Source organism: Lasioglossum baleicum, chromosome 1 (genome assembly GCF_051020765.1).
Source record: "Lasioglossum baleicum chromosome 1, iyLasBale1, whole genome shotgun sequence".
In the NCBI taxonomy this organism is placed as follows: domain Eukaryota; kingdom Metazoa; phylum Arthropoda; class Insecta; order Hymenoptera; family Halictidae; genus Lasioglossum; species Lasioglossum baleicum.
Genome location: NC_134929.1, coordinates 12,879,844 through 12,894,542, shown reverse-complemented (window position 1 = coordinate 12,894,542; position 14,699 = coordinate 12,879,844). Strand labels below are relative to the sequence as shown.

The window sequence follows — 14,699 nt, the reverse complement described above, 5'->3', positions numbered from 1 at the left end:
ACTGCATAGAGCGTCGGTGCAGCACGCGAACGCATACATCTCGGTCCGCGGGACTGCGCTCTCTGCTCGATACGCGCGAACTGCAAACTGCAAAGAGTTCCGAGCACGCATCCGTGTGTGCACGGTGCACGAGGTGGACCTCAAAGCGAGGGTGTGCGTATGCGCTGCGGGGAAACATCAAGACCGCTGACACCCGGTGAAATATGGGGTCGAAACGGGTGTGGCAATTCAATCTTCTCTCTCTCCCTCTCATTTTCTCTTTCCACGGCTCTCTCATTCTTGCGTGGCGAGAGTGATTTCGTATTTACGCATGGCAGCCGCGTTTGGTTCCAAAGTACTCGGAAGGGAACACGCGACCGTTGAAACGAACGACGCTTGTACCATTGATAAGTGAGTCGCTGTAGCAAAAGGGAGGAGGGCTGGCTTTTTGTTTCAATCGCGCGCGCATATTAATGAGCGGCCAATTGAATGCGCCGGACGCCGAATCCCCGCGATGAAAACAACGAAACTGTGAATGCAAAGCAGCCTGGGACCCGGGCCAGGTACCATGCTGATCGATAACGGTGCTGACTATGATTATGAACGATTCCAACGATCTCTAACCCCTTGCCTCATAGTGCCGAGTCAGTATTTAATGACACATTGCGGACCGGATCAATTGACGTTCTTTATTTACGAGTGCTGTTTTGTAGCGAGTGTTAACCTTTAAACTGTTGTAAAATTCTATCAGGTTGTTGCATACGAACTGTCCGATTTTACAAATTGTGTCAACGAGCTTCCTTGAAATTGAACCAAACGATCTCAGATTTTTTTGAGGAACGAGAGCGATCCCTTCTGCTTTTTCTAGAAGACTTAGATCGACAAAGAAATTGTACACTACAGGCCGCAAAAATGAATCACAGTGCAATGAGCAAACTTTTTCGACGGTTTTGTGGAATCAGCGGGAAGCGAGAAGAGTTTTCAGAATTTCGTCGAGTTTCCAACAAATAGCCCGCGGGGAGCAGGGCCTTGTTAAAGAGATCCGCAGGCCGCGATACAGACCGACACGCGAGATTTTACTTAACAGGAGCTCGGTTCATTAGCACGCAAATCGGCGAGCCGAGAGACGCGAGCTCTCTCTCCCTCTCTTTCTCTCTCTGTCGGAACCGCGAACCTAAACTGGTCTCTTATCGGACCGCCTCGAGGCTCGAACGCGAAACGAGGAAAAAATCCCCGGGACACGAGAACACCGCATGCGAAAAACCGCCGCTTCGATTCGATTACCGGAGACTATTCGAAAACGTTTTGCCCCCGTTCGCAAGCCTGTACTTTAATCCGCTTGCGACCGATGACATACTTCTCCGTCAAAATTGAACTGGGTTATTATTGGTCTCTGGTCGACCAATTGTGACTTGAATTATTCAGAGTATCTTCAGCGCATATCCTGTTATCACGTAAACCGAAATTTTTTAAATCCATCAATGTAAACGCCGAAAAATATCGAAAAAATCGGTAATTCAAAATATTGCCATTTTGTACATAATCAAGATTTTTCATTTCTTTTGGTTGAGACCATAACTGTATTCATACTGATTAATGAACAGCATTTTTCTGCTTCCGATCAGCAGAGAAACCAAAATCTTAGCAACCGTCGCCCCATGTTTTGATTATGTTTACTTGAAAAAATCACACGTGTACTTTAGATATCAATAAACATGTGTGAACAATCTCAGTGCAAAATATTCAACAGTTTTTCTGTAAAAAATTCCGGAAGATTCATGCAAAAATGTTTTTGACAACCGGAATACATCGTCAAGGAGAGAGTACATTGAAAGGGTAGTTTTGAGGAGCGAAGAGAAATTCTGGGACGAACCTGTTCGTATTTCTCTAGCTCCTGGTGGTAGATCTGTCTGATCTGCGCCAGCTTGGCTCTGTAGTCCGAGTGCTCGATCGCGTTGTCAGGTTGTCCAGGCGGTCCAGCCGCTGCAGCCGCCGAAGCGGATGCTGCAGCTCCCGCACCACCACCCTTCTCTGGTCCGGCTACACCCTCTGCGATCAACATGTTGTCCAGCCTCATTAGCTGTGGGTCCTGCGGCTCCTCTTCTTGAGTGTTCCTTAACGACAGCACTGCAACAACCAGAAAACATAATCCCTGTTAGTTCTCGATTTCAATGGGACACCATTATATCGAACGACTACATTTGTACTATTGGAAATAGATTTATGACAAAAATCAGTAAAATCAACTTATAGAACAGTAAAAACATTTGGGGAGTTTAAAGATGCTCGTATTGTTTTCAACTCGATAAAATTATCATGAAAAGAAATAAATGTTTAACTCCTATATCTTAATGTAGCTCCTATATCTTACGATAAATACAATTTTTGCATAAAAATTATATATTGTCTTTACAATATATTATTAATACAGTATAATATTGTAATATTTAGTTGTAGTAAACTTTTTTTGTTACCTTGAGAAAATAATAAAATTTGTATACATTTCCAAGGTTTTAGTTACAGTTACTCGAATTAATATTCGGACGCTCTAAAAAGTACGATAACTTTTTTAATATTGTACTATACGATTTGAGCTAGATTACATGCTAGAGCAATTAGTTTACTACAGGGTATGAGAAAATTTTTTTTCAAAAATAGCAATTGATCGGAATTGTAGAAAAAATACAAAAAGTTGCATTTTATAACTTTTTTATGTGGGCCTATATTGAACATTTAAAAAGTACGTTTTGTAGGTCTGCATCAATTATATGCACTGTGAAAGTTTCATCGAAATCGGTTGATGCAGGAAAAAACGACAGGCATTGAAAGATGTAAGAATTCTTACTTACATCTGAAAATCTGCAATTATTACCATCTTTGATTTTGACGAAATTTTCAGAATATGTTTAATTCACACAGATCTACAAAATGTATTTTTTAAATTTTCAATATAGGCCTACATCAAAAAGTGGTAAAATGCAACTTTTAGTACTTTTTTTTACAATTCCAATGAATTGCAATTTTTGAAAAGATTTCTTTTCACATCCTTTAGTAAACTAATTGCTCTAGCTTCCCAAAAAACCGTATAGTACAATATTTAAAAAGTTATCGTCTTTTTTAGAGCGTCCGAATATTAACCCGGCGTTAGTTAGGTTGGGTCTCACAGACCCCAGGGATTTTAGATTGATTGTAACATTGTAACAAAGCGTGACAGTTGTTAAGTATTTTTGAATAATAAAAATTTAATTTCGTGGATCACAGCGTTTTCACTCTGATAAATTACAAGCCTCTTAAGCAATACCTAATCTTATATTTATGAAAAAGGTATTTATTTCTATAATACAATATATGTTTTCCTGGGGTCTGTGAGACCACTTACGATACATTTTCCCACCTTACCAACGCCGTTAATTCAAGTAACTGTATGTTCCCAGTGCGCCTCAGATAATTTCGGTGGAAGGACTCCATTATCACGATCTTTTAAGGGTTTATACATCCACAAACTTCTACATACAAAATATCGAAAAAGATTCTTTTTCGACAGAAGATAATGATCATTCTGATTTTTTAAATATTAAAATGCATGTTTGATTTGATCATAATATTCTAGCTGGCGTTAAGATGAATTAAAACGACGTACTATATTATGATCTTGAGCCCATGCATAACGCTACAATAGTTTTTTCGAACTTTTCCTGCCAATTTCCCCAGTGTGCGAAACGGTTCGCAAAAATCGCGACAGCAATTTTTCGGGGAGCTGCGAGTTCCGCCGCACAATGGTAAAGGGGTGAGGGAGAAAGTCGCGCGTTTACCGATCGTAAAAGAATCAATTTTGCTTCGGCGTACCCTCCCGGATCAGCATCCCCGGTCTAGGACCCTTTCGCTTTGTCTTAAGGACCGATGCACGCAGTGGTTTTGGAGCGGGGGTGGTTTCTCCGGCGGAGTAACAGTGGTTTTATTGTAGTTTTACGGCGCATGATGAAGCTGGACGACCCATAAAACCGCAGACACCGAGGGTCTCTCTCCATGTTCCTTTCTTTCTTTCTCCTCCCTTCTTCTTCCGTTTTTCCGCGGGCCTGCGTGACAGTTCCTCGCCGAGGAGAAAAGATGCAGCCAACCCCCTCCGCCCCGTTCTTCGACAGTTTTCACCCTCCGCGTGAACGTGTGGGGAAAACCAACATGTGCACGGGCCGGCGAGCGCGGGAAAACTCGAGCGAAGTTATGCTTCCTGGGGGAGCGCCGATTATGTACACAGTCCGACGGCAATTTTGCGTTTCGATAAACGGCACACCATTCTCATACGATACTGTCGTAACCGCATTGTCTGTTCATCAATTCATCAGCCGGACTTTGTATACGATTGGAATTTTAACCCTCTGCACTTCGTTATCTCAATCTGCTGCGTATAAGCATTTTGATGTGCACTAGAATAATTTTTCCTTTTCGGAATGAAATTATTGGATCTCAACATTTTCACTTGGAAAGTTGACTCGAAGTGTTAAGTGTGAATTTCCCTGTTGCACGACTGTGAAAGAAGGCTAGTTCTATCGCACGGAGCACGTTAATTTTGCCTGAGACCTTCAATTTAAAAAAAAAAAATTGAGAAATGTTCGAGAACATTGGCGCCCTGCACCTCTGAAAATTTCTCCCTCCCTCTCTCCTCTTTAAACATTATTTGAACACGTCCAAAGGTTCACAATGTTATAACAAAAATATCATTGTATTTGGCAAAGTCCACAGGATCGTTCTCTACGCAAGACTCGCCTCTGTAACTTTCACTAGCGGCCCATAAAAAATTCTTGAAATTACAAATCTCCTCAGAAATTGAGGTTGCTAAGGGTAATGAATTTTATGTTCATCTTCGGCGCGTCGAAGCGTTGTCAAACCACAAGATTGGGGTTGTTCGTAGCACACTTCCCATGCTTCGGTCGATTCGGAAGAAAAAAACTGATAGCCGAGAGTATCATATTCGCGCGATGAATTGAAGCGGCCCGTTAAAAGTCTCGTTGGATTCTAACGCGCGGCAGTTTGTTAAATGGTCCGACATCGTGCTTGGAACCCGCACGCATCCCTCGGCTGAGATTTGAGCGTTGAATTAATTAAGTTTGCGGTTATTCGAGCCGTAATTTAAATTCGTTAGAACTTTTCTCCACGCTGCTGGCCGCGCCTCCGAGAGAGGAAAAAAAAGAGGAGAAGTCTCGAGAGACGGGGGCGGAAAGTTCGCCCGGGATCCGCGGGACCGTGAAACGAATGCGCGGAACTAATGCATTTATACGAAGTGTAACAATTAGGGTCGCAGCCATGGAGCAAAAGGGGTTCGAGAACCACCCTGGGGATGGTGGAGGAAGGGTGAAGACGCAGAGTCGATCGCTGGGGAACCGTTTCTTCGAAGAAGCAGCTCCCGATGCTGTCAGTGCAGCCGTACGGTCGCGAAACTTTCAGATTCACCGGAACAACTAAATTCGCTAACTTCTCTCGCGGGTGAAGCAACTTTTCGCGAGATTTTGGAATACAGTAAAGCCTTGATCTAAGACAAACCCTCGGAACCGTGCTTTTTCTTACATCGTGTACTTCTACTATTTTATTTTCTGTACGATTCAACACAGACGCATTCGTGAAAACAAAATTTGTGTACATCACCTATTATCCTGCAGTAGCTCCACAAGAAATACTGAAGCCATTTGGACGAATTTTAAAAGAGTCATTTCATTTCAAGGGGTACTCGATCGAAACCGGTAGAAATCGCCTGAAACGAAGGTGCAGCATCGAGCAACGCATTTCCGAAAAGAATCGAACGATCGGGGCGAGCGAGGCATAAAGAGAAGGGTTAACAGCCATGTAGGGGGTGAGGGTGTGTATCGTTAAAAGTTCGGGGGAGAGCGCGAAGTTCGCCGAATAATTAAAAATGAAAGAGCTTGGTGCGCGTCGTTCGGCCGTGAAATAAAACGTACGTTTACGGCGATGCCGGCCGGAAGAAGTTGTTCCATTGAAAGTTAAAGGCCCGTGAGCCATCCACGGTGCTTTCGTTTATTCGTTCGAGGGATGGGGGATGATATCGTCGAGAGAGAAAGAGTGAGAGAGAGGGAGGTTTGTTCGAAACAGAATTTCGGGGGTTGTCCGTTGCGCGGGGGGACGGTCGCGTGCCCGCGGAATGAAGCTCCTCGAAATTATTTTCGGGTATCGAGCGGAAGAAAGTAATCGGGGGTGGCTTACGGGCAATAATCTGGCCATTAAGGGGTAAGGGGAGGCCTTTGGAACCGTGTCGCTGTGGCACAGGGTCTGCTAACCTCCTGGGGGGGTCCTTACAAGCACGTAAACTCAGTTTTACTAGCAGTTAACATTTTACGACTGAGACGGTCTGCTGGCTCTGTACATTCTAGCCTTCTCTCTGTCTCTCTCTCTCTCTCTCTCTGGTTTTCTGTTCGCGTTGCACCGAAGGCTACCAGCTCTCTCCTTCCTGTTTCCCTCTTTCTCTCGAACCGGCCCGGCTTCCTGTCGGTCGAGTATCCGTCACAACGTGAAGTTTCACACTGCGAAACACCGGCTATACGAATGTATACGAGCCGCGGCGACAACGTAACGCTCGTCGTTTTCGAGGGTCGTTAACGGGCGAAACTGCGTTAATATGACACCCCGTTGAAGATCAAGCTAATTGCACGACTAATTCGCTACTCTGCTCCCCTCCTCCGTACTCCCCACTTCACTCACCGTGTTCGCCGAGGCAAAATTTCTGCCATAAGGAAGCCACAATCAACCCCCGATGCTCCTGGTTGCGTCAATCTCGCGTGGAACAATATCGGGACACGGGGAAACTGAAGAGGGCTGTTTTATGCGGTTATAGTGAACGCTGGTCTGTTAGGTTCGGCGACGTCGATACATCCAGGAGAATCTGCCCGCCATCATAACGGTTAACTTTAGATTAGCTTTTACCTTAAAAATTTGATTCTTATGTTCAGCTCTTCGATGCATTATTTTGTTTTATAGGGGAAATAGATACATATTCAAAAAGTATAGTATTGATCTTGTGACGGCGACACAGAAGCGTCGCTAGAAATTATATCACAATTTAAAACAATCTCACCGCTAGACATTTCGTACATTTACATATTTTTTAAGAGGATTAAAACACGTTAAGAATATCGATGTACATATTTTCATATCGTAGAAAGTGTTCAGTAGCTCGAGTTCAAGCAGCTTCAAGTGGAAAGGGTTGAAAGCACATGTACAAGCCCTTCAATCTCCTCTTTAAACATATACCTGTGGCAATTTCGGGCCATGCTGCGCAAATATTTAGAAGTCCAGAGTGGCGTCAGACACGAGGGTTTCGCGCGTACGGAAAGAAGGGGAACGCGCTAGGAGAAAATCGAAAATCCCTGGTCGAAACAACCCTTAGGATAATTTAGATTCGCGAGCTGGGTTGCAGAGGGGGTGAAGAGAGTCGAGGGGTGGTGGTATGGCAACAGCGGCGGCGGTAGAACGTCGCTGGTGTGTATTGATCTAAACGGGAACCCGTGAAAGCAATTAAGATAAGGCACGGTAACAAAGGGTTGTCGGCTGCTACCCGCTTTTCACCGTAGGAAAACAGAACGAGAGGACCGTACGGGGGGAATAGAAAGAGTCACGAACAGGATGGAGGCAGATACAAGCGTTGCGACGGAGCTGGAGGAGCGGGAAAGCATCACCGCGGGGCTGAAAACCGTATCGAGCGCGTTTTCCTCGCGACTTAAAGGCTTCTCTAGTTCCGGCCACTCGGAAAATTGATTTTTTCGAATACCATTCGATCGCACGCACTTCCGGAAACATCCTGCGACAATACTTTTCGAAAGAATCTCGAAACTAGACGAGCTGTACGAAACTGGCCGAATAGAATGCATAAAATTTTATAAATCACCGAAGCATCAGCAGGGAAATTTTGTGTTTTGGTATGTTGTAGTAGGGGAGCTAAATTTGTTTTGCTCGGACTCAACTACGTATCTCGACGTATTCACAGGTGTTCTTTGACTATGACTTTTAAATTAAGTCTAATCTGAACACCGAAAGTCAAATTCAGCTGCTGCCGCCTACGGTTTCGATGCTATTTGTTGTTCGACTGGTTCAATTACAAAATATTCAAGTATTCATCGGCGTCCTCGCGTTGAAACGCGCTCACGGTAGCGAAGGGTGGAGGAATGCTGAAACTGTAATATCGTACGATCCACGGGACTAATCCGAAAAAGAAAAATATTTTTCAGAACTCTAATTTATGTACAGGGTGCATAAAAAGTAATGATCATCCGTACTAGAGGCGAATCTACACCTCTGTATCGGCGGACATTTGTAAAAGAATTTTTTACATCAACGCGGTACTTACAAATTTTTGAGAATCTTCTGTTCCTCTGGTCGAATCCACAGCACACTATTATTTACTCATGCGAATACGTCCGAATAACGGTGCCTGTCATTCGAAGCCAATTTCCGAAGCAGAAAACACCACGCTTCTACACAGTCACTAAACACTATAGAACACTTTCCAAAGTCGTGACAGTGAACGAGAAGAAGTTACTGCGACCATTATCAAAATAGTTCTGCGATCTTAATGCGATTTCCGCGTGAAATGATGGATTGAAACAAAAGAAATCGTTTCCAAGAAGTGTGTTGTGTAGTGTTTAGTTTCAAATTTATCATTTGAATAGCGACGAATGTCCCTTTAAATTTCGTTTGTCTTCAGGCACGCACACGATTTTGTCAATCAGGCTTTTGTCAATACATATAACTCCACACAATCTAATTTTGCGAAAACTTTAACAGCTTACATCTCAATAACTATTTTTTTGCGACATATAGTTTCTTTCAAACTTTTTCTCTTCAAACAACAATTTTCTTTGATATAAACAATTTTCCGGCAAGTTTCTTTTACAAATGTCCACCGAGGTGCAGATTCACCTCTAGGACGGATGACCATTACTTTTTACACACCCTGTACTTTGATCCTGCACGCTCATTTTAGAGGAAGACAATACCAGATGAAAAATACAATGGTGCACGAATTTGAGCAGAATCAAAATCCGTCTTCCGCTAAAGAGCGTAACACAACAGAGCGGAAATAATCGAACCGGTCCGGATGATCGATTTCAGGGACCGTCATCGAGGCCAGGTAGATCAAGGATCCATTCCATCCCAGAAGGACGCGATTCCCAAAATCCATTCAATTTTGTTCGTCATCCTGCTGTCGCACCCTCGGGATTCCGGGCCAGGGTAGCATCTCGCGGACGAGGTCCAGATGCGGGACGAGAAGAGGGTGTCAGGGGATTGAAAAGAGAAAGAGGAGGACGGGAGGGTAGCTGGCAAGCTGGCAGAGCTCCGGCAGGCAGCAGCGGGAATGGCTGCTCTTTTAATTCGAGGGTGAATCCTGTCGGCGGGATCGGAGGGGTTGCTCGAGGAGGGGGTGCGAAAGAGAGGCCAACGGAAGGAGACGGGCCGAGGAGCATTACCCCAGGGATCTGATATCGACACCGAGCCGTAAGAATATCCGGGCCTCCTTTGATTTACGAAAGAAATCGAGACGAGCTGTTCCGCGCTGTTGATATCGTGTTTCGCTCGGTTACGAGCGACGCGCGTTGCGAATAATCGTTGCTCCCGAAAATGCACGATTTCAACAGGAAACCGTCCTCAACGATTAATCTTCTTTTACGATGAAATTAAAATATCGTTCATTAGATATATAACGTTATACTGCCACCTACACTAAATAACTATTAGATTGCGGATTTTATGAGTTTTCGACAAAAATGTTTAGGACAATCTACACGTTCCTTGCAACTTAATGAAACCTCTAAACTAGAGAAAGATCCGCAGTCTAATCATAAAGCTGCCAGTGCACTTTTTATTCGAAGATCGGCGAAGCAAAGTTAAAAGAAATCGCGTGTATCGTCCGGAGTCCTTGGAGTTAGCAGAACCGTCGTTGCTCGGGAATATTATTTAGCTCGAATTTGGCCGCGCGGAAAAACGACGCCGTAAAAGCGAATGCAAATGCAACCGGGCTGGAACCGGTTTTTAAAAATTGCACGCAGCGAGCCGCGTCACGTTCGCTCCGCGATACGCAATCTCGAATTGCTCGACGTAATCCGCGGGAAAAACGAGGAGCAGAGAGAAACAGCGAGAAATAAATAGAAGGAGAGCGAGAGGTGAGGGTGAAATATTTATTTTAATCCGACGCGACGGGGCCGCGCATTGTAATGTAAACCGAGCGGCGAGAAATATCGGCGAGTTTTGAACGTCCGCAAGGACAATACACGGACATCGCGAACGTCTCGGATGTCGCAGACGAGCCGGTGCGCCGAGCATCCGGTCTGGACGCCCCGTTTCTCGTTCTACTCTCGCCAGCCAGAACTTTTCCGCGATTTCTTTCGCGCTTTGGCAATTCCCGGCTTCCGTTTCCCGAAAGTAATCCTGCGCGAACGGTTTCTCGCGCGCTGTACACTCTGACCATGCTCGATGTTTTTCCAAGACACAGAAATCTCTCTGTCTCTCTCTCTCTCCCCCTTGGTCCCTTCCTTTCGCCCTTATCGAGACGTCGCGTCGTTTCCTCTTCGAGTTCCGCGCGTCGAATTCGCTCGACCATATCTTCGGCGTGCCTTCGCTCCGCTCGCTCGATCCCTTGCTCGCTCGTCGCTTTTATTATTTTCTTCCTTCCCTCCAAGCGACTTCCGGCGCGAACGGGCGCTCGAATCTCTCTCCGCCACGCGGCTTTCCCAACAATCGTAAATCAAAAGCTCCGGAACGCGAACGAAAGGTGCACCAACGTACACCGGGTGTCCACAATCACCGTCAAGGCCGTCTGGACACAAAGAAGTGCTCTTTGCGAGCACCCACATTACTTCTTCGCATTGTACACGCGGCGAGCAACTCGGAGGATCGACCCATCGTGTGTTAATCACAACGGTTTCCGGGAATTTGCGCGAAAAGTTTCTTGTAGATGGCACAGTTCGAAAGCCCCTGAACCTTCTCGGACGTATTGCTTGTACTATCCTTATTTTAGTGGTTGATATGAGTTAGTATGAATCTTTTGCTACCTCTCGTATTAATTCTTGACAATCCAGTATGTTTCTGTCTAGTGTACAAGCATGTTGTGCAGTGTACTTCCTCCTTATCGTGTTTTAATACGAAATCGTACATTTTATAAAGATGGGTTTCCCATCCTCAACTTTGGGGGGCAAGTTTCCCCCCTAAATCAAGAGAACACACGTCCATAAGAAAATATGTATTGTTACGATAGTATCAAGAAGGGACGCGTGCAGCATTCGAAAAAAATTTGACGAGGGTATGGCCAAGCAATTTTGTTTCGAAAGGCCGGATTGTTGCAACCCCGAAGAGGATGAGCCGTCGACTTCAACGCAAGAGAGTTTCACCTCGGTCCATCCGTTGCCTCCGGCTTCTCGTTACCGGGGCGGAACGATTTTAATTAAGACATAAATTTTTCGCCCGACCGCCCTTTTTTCAGTCACCCACGTTCGTGTTTGTCTCCCGTTGCACCGTGCCTCGCGGAACCAAGAAAAATGTCTTCTTCGTGTTTAAACAATTGCTGAATGTTCAAGTGTGCTGTGAATAAATGCATTCCATAAAAGAGAAATTCGAGTACAACGGGTTAACGAAGAAAATGTTTATTTTGTATAAAGAGCTGCACAGTCTAGTGATGTGTCACGCGGAAATTGGCTGAAGCATCTTGCAGCTAGTGTTATGAGACGATTTTCGTCATTGAGACTGTGTAGATGTGTTTGGTGAGAACGAGAAAGAAACATAATGAGTGAGAGGCAAAATGTATGAAGTGATTGGTTGAAGGAAACAAAGAAAAATGAGTGTGCATGAGGGAGCGTTTTGTTTGGAAAATTTATCAGTCGTTGATTGAACATCGTTTGTGTTACACGTAATATGTTTCGTTAATCCACTGGTTGAACAGAGACGTCCTTTGGTAACAAGTAGGAGAGTGTTCCGCGGCGAATTTCATGCATTTTTCCGCGATTCCTGACCACCGTGCAAGAGAGGGAAAGAAGGGATAGTTTTGCCAGAGTCGTGGAAGATCACATCCCCTCCGTAGTGTCGCGGCGCGTCGGTTGCGGAAGAAAAGAGGGTGGAAGAGCGCGTCGGCGGTGGCCGTGGGGGTCGAATAAAATTTTACGGCCGCGAAATCGTCCAATAATTGTTACGGCTCGCTTTGATCGCGTAAAACACGTCGTAAACGTCGAAAGGGACGACCCCCTGGCCGACAGGAATTACTCTTAACCCCCTTACGGGGTATTATGCCGCATTACCGTCAGTGCTGCGTTCGCGTCTGCACGCTTCCGCTGTCTCCTAACATCCCCATCCCCTATATACCATCCCCTCTCCACCAATGGCGCGCGCCCTTCGAAAATCTTATCCTTCGACTCGTCGTGACAGTTCCGCCATATCCGCACCCCATAAAGTCACCGAAAGGAGCTATAGCTTTCGGGCATCCTGCGGCGAGACCCGCCTAATGCCCCCGGATCTCGATTAAGCGTTAACCGAGTGTCGTAAAAGCGACGCAACCGGTCCAGGATTACATCTGTTTCGCTCATGAGTCGCGTGCGCGAAGGTACGGTCACGATAAATACACCATGACCAGCTGGAAAGTGCGCGAGGTGCGATGAGAAAATTAGCATCGGGACGTCGAACGGGAAACGATCGAGGGCATCTACTTTTACCGATTCTCGTAAAGGGAGAAGAAGACACAGGATGGTGTTAAGCAATGTAATAAGAAAGTATAAGGCTGATCCAATGAAATTTTGATGAATTCGTATGTGCATATGAGGTGTAGCAATAATTAGTTCGTGTAATACTCCGTCCACCAAGACAACCCCTGACATTTCTATTACTTTGCTGGTTTGCGGGTACGTTGTTCGTTTGCAGAAGGTCAGCGATCGGCGCATAAACTGTAAGCTGGACGCAGCCCGGTCCCCGTTTTCCTGTTTGCTCTGGGTTTTTCGAGGGGGAAAGGAAAAAAGGGGCGCCGGCGTCAATATATTCAAGCAAAGAGATTACACGGTGCAAGAATATCTCGAGCGAGGGAATCGGTGCTCGCTTACGTGGCGGTTCTCCTCGTTCCTCGCGTTCTCGCCGTTTCTCTCTCGTTCCAAGAGACTGAGCGAGCACAACGAACAGAGAGAGAGAGAGAGAGAGAGAGAGAGAGAGAGAGAGAGAGAAGAGGACGACGTCTGAGCTCTCGAACGAACACCTTTTCCCGGTGTGTGCGGCCCGGGCCGCGTGTTTCAGTGTGCGCGCGCGCGCCTCCGCCAAGAGGTCGGGCAAGATCTTTTAATGAAACGCGGATGTTAGAATGGCAGGAATGCTGCAAAATGGTCTGGCCGTGCTATGTACTCTACGTGCAACCGTGCACACGTAGCCGAGGTATCGCGTAGCCAGCTTCTCTGTCTCTCTGTCTTACTAAGCACGCACACACACGTGCAAAGGGAAAGAGGAAGCGAGTGTGAGCCAGGGAGAAGCATCCACTGTGCTCGCAGATATATGTATGTACGGGAAGCACTCGGTAGGAAGAACGTACATGGCGCGGCGTCTCGAGGCAAATTAAGCCCCTCGACTCCGCTTCGGCTTCGTTATTGAAGTGGCATTCCTGCTCGGGAACCCTCGAGAACTTGTCTCTCCTGTGTACGCCGCGACAACGATAACTAGACTTTTTAATAGCTTAATAACGACCGAAGATATTCGCGACGAGTTAACGAGCAACGGCGAGAGCCCACCCTCGCGGACCCCTGCCGCCCCCTCGTTACCAGCCATCGAAATTTATCAGCTCGTTCCGCGAGATTCCGCCCGCTCTTTTGCTGGCGAACTCTTTTTACCGGCGGTCTGCTCGATAACCCTTAGTTTTTGGGGCTGCGAGATCTCTACCCACCGTAAGGCAGCTTGCAGCGGTGGTGGGGACATATTCGAGGCGGAGCGAAGCGTGCAAGTCACGCACGGGGCGTTCCTAGCGGTCAGTTAGCGAGTGGCTAGCCGTACGCGATTTATTATTTAATTGTTGTGCTCGATATCTACATAAATGTTTATTTATATAACGTTCGAACGTGTATTAAATGCCTCATCATGATTTTTATAAAGGGAGCATCTAGATAAAACATCGTTCAACGCGGTAATAAGAAGCATGAAGAGCCGAGAGAGCATCGGCTACAAGGAGCCGAAGAGGGGGCCGGAAGAAGTATTAATAAAACGTTGCAAGACTAAAGAGAAAAGCAGTGAAAAAAGGGAGGGAGAGAGAGAGAGAGAACGGTCGCAAGCGGATCGAGAAAGAAATTCTTATTGCCTGGCAAGTCCGGCTTTTCCGCAATATACAGCACAGGTGTACCGAATGTGTACACCCCGTCCCACCCTCTGTCGCGGTACACGCTCTGCTCCGTAAGGGTAGAAACACAGAGGCCCGTGTGCACGCATGGTCAGGACCGTATTCTGTCTAGCGAGGCCCATTACTCTTTGCTCTTGTTTCGCCCTCTACCCCCATAATATCTGCCCGTTTCTTTCTTTCTTTCTCTCTCTTCGTTCTCCTTCTTTTTTTCCATACGATATACACACCGGACACATCGTTCCGGAAGGGTGGGGGTTGGAAAAAGCGTGGAATTATCGTTTTCCCGAGCGATGTTCCCAGTTCTAGGCTTGATAAAACAAACGAACAAACGACCACCTAGCTAGCTAGCCGCGATAACAAGGTATCCGGT

At 46.0% G+C, this 14,699-nt stretch overlaps 1 protein-coding gene across 6 annotated transcripts in view; it reads right to left on the bottom strand.

Annotated features, from left to right (window-relative positions):
- Exd (PBX homeobox extradenticle) overlaps positions 1-14,699 on the bottom strand; it is a 68,383-nt gene that overhangs the window by 26,423 nt on the left and 27,261 nt on the right. For all 6 annotated transcript variants that reach the window (XM_076430816.1, XM_076430796.1, XM_076430826.1 and 3 more), the window contains one exon: positions 1,853-2,106. In XM_076430816.1, coding sequence (XP_076286931.1) covers positions 1,853-2,106 — 254 coding nt within the window. The remainder of the gene's footprint in view (positions 1-1,852; positions 2,107-14,699) is intronic.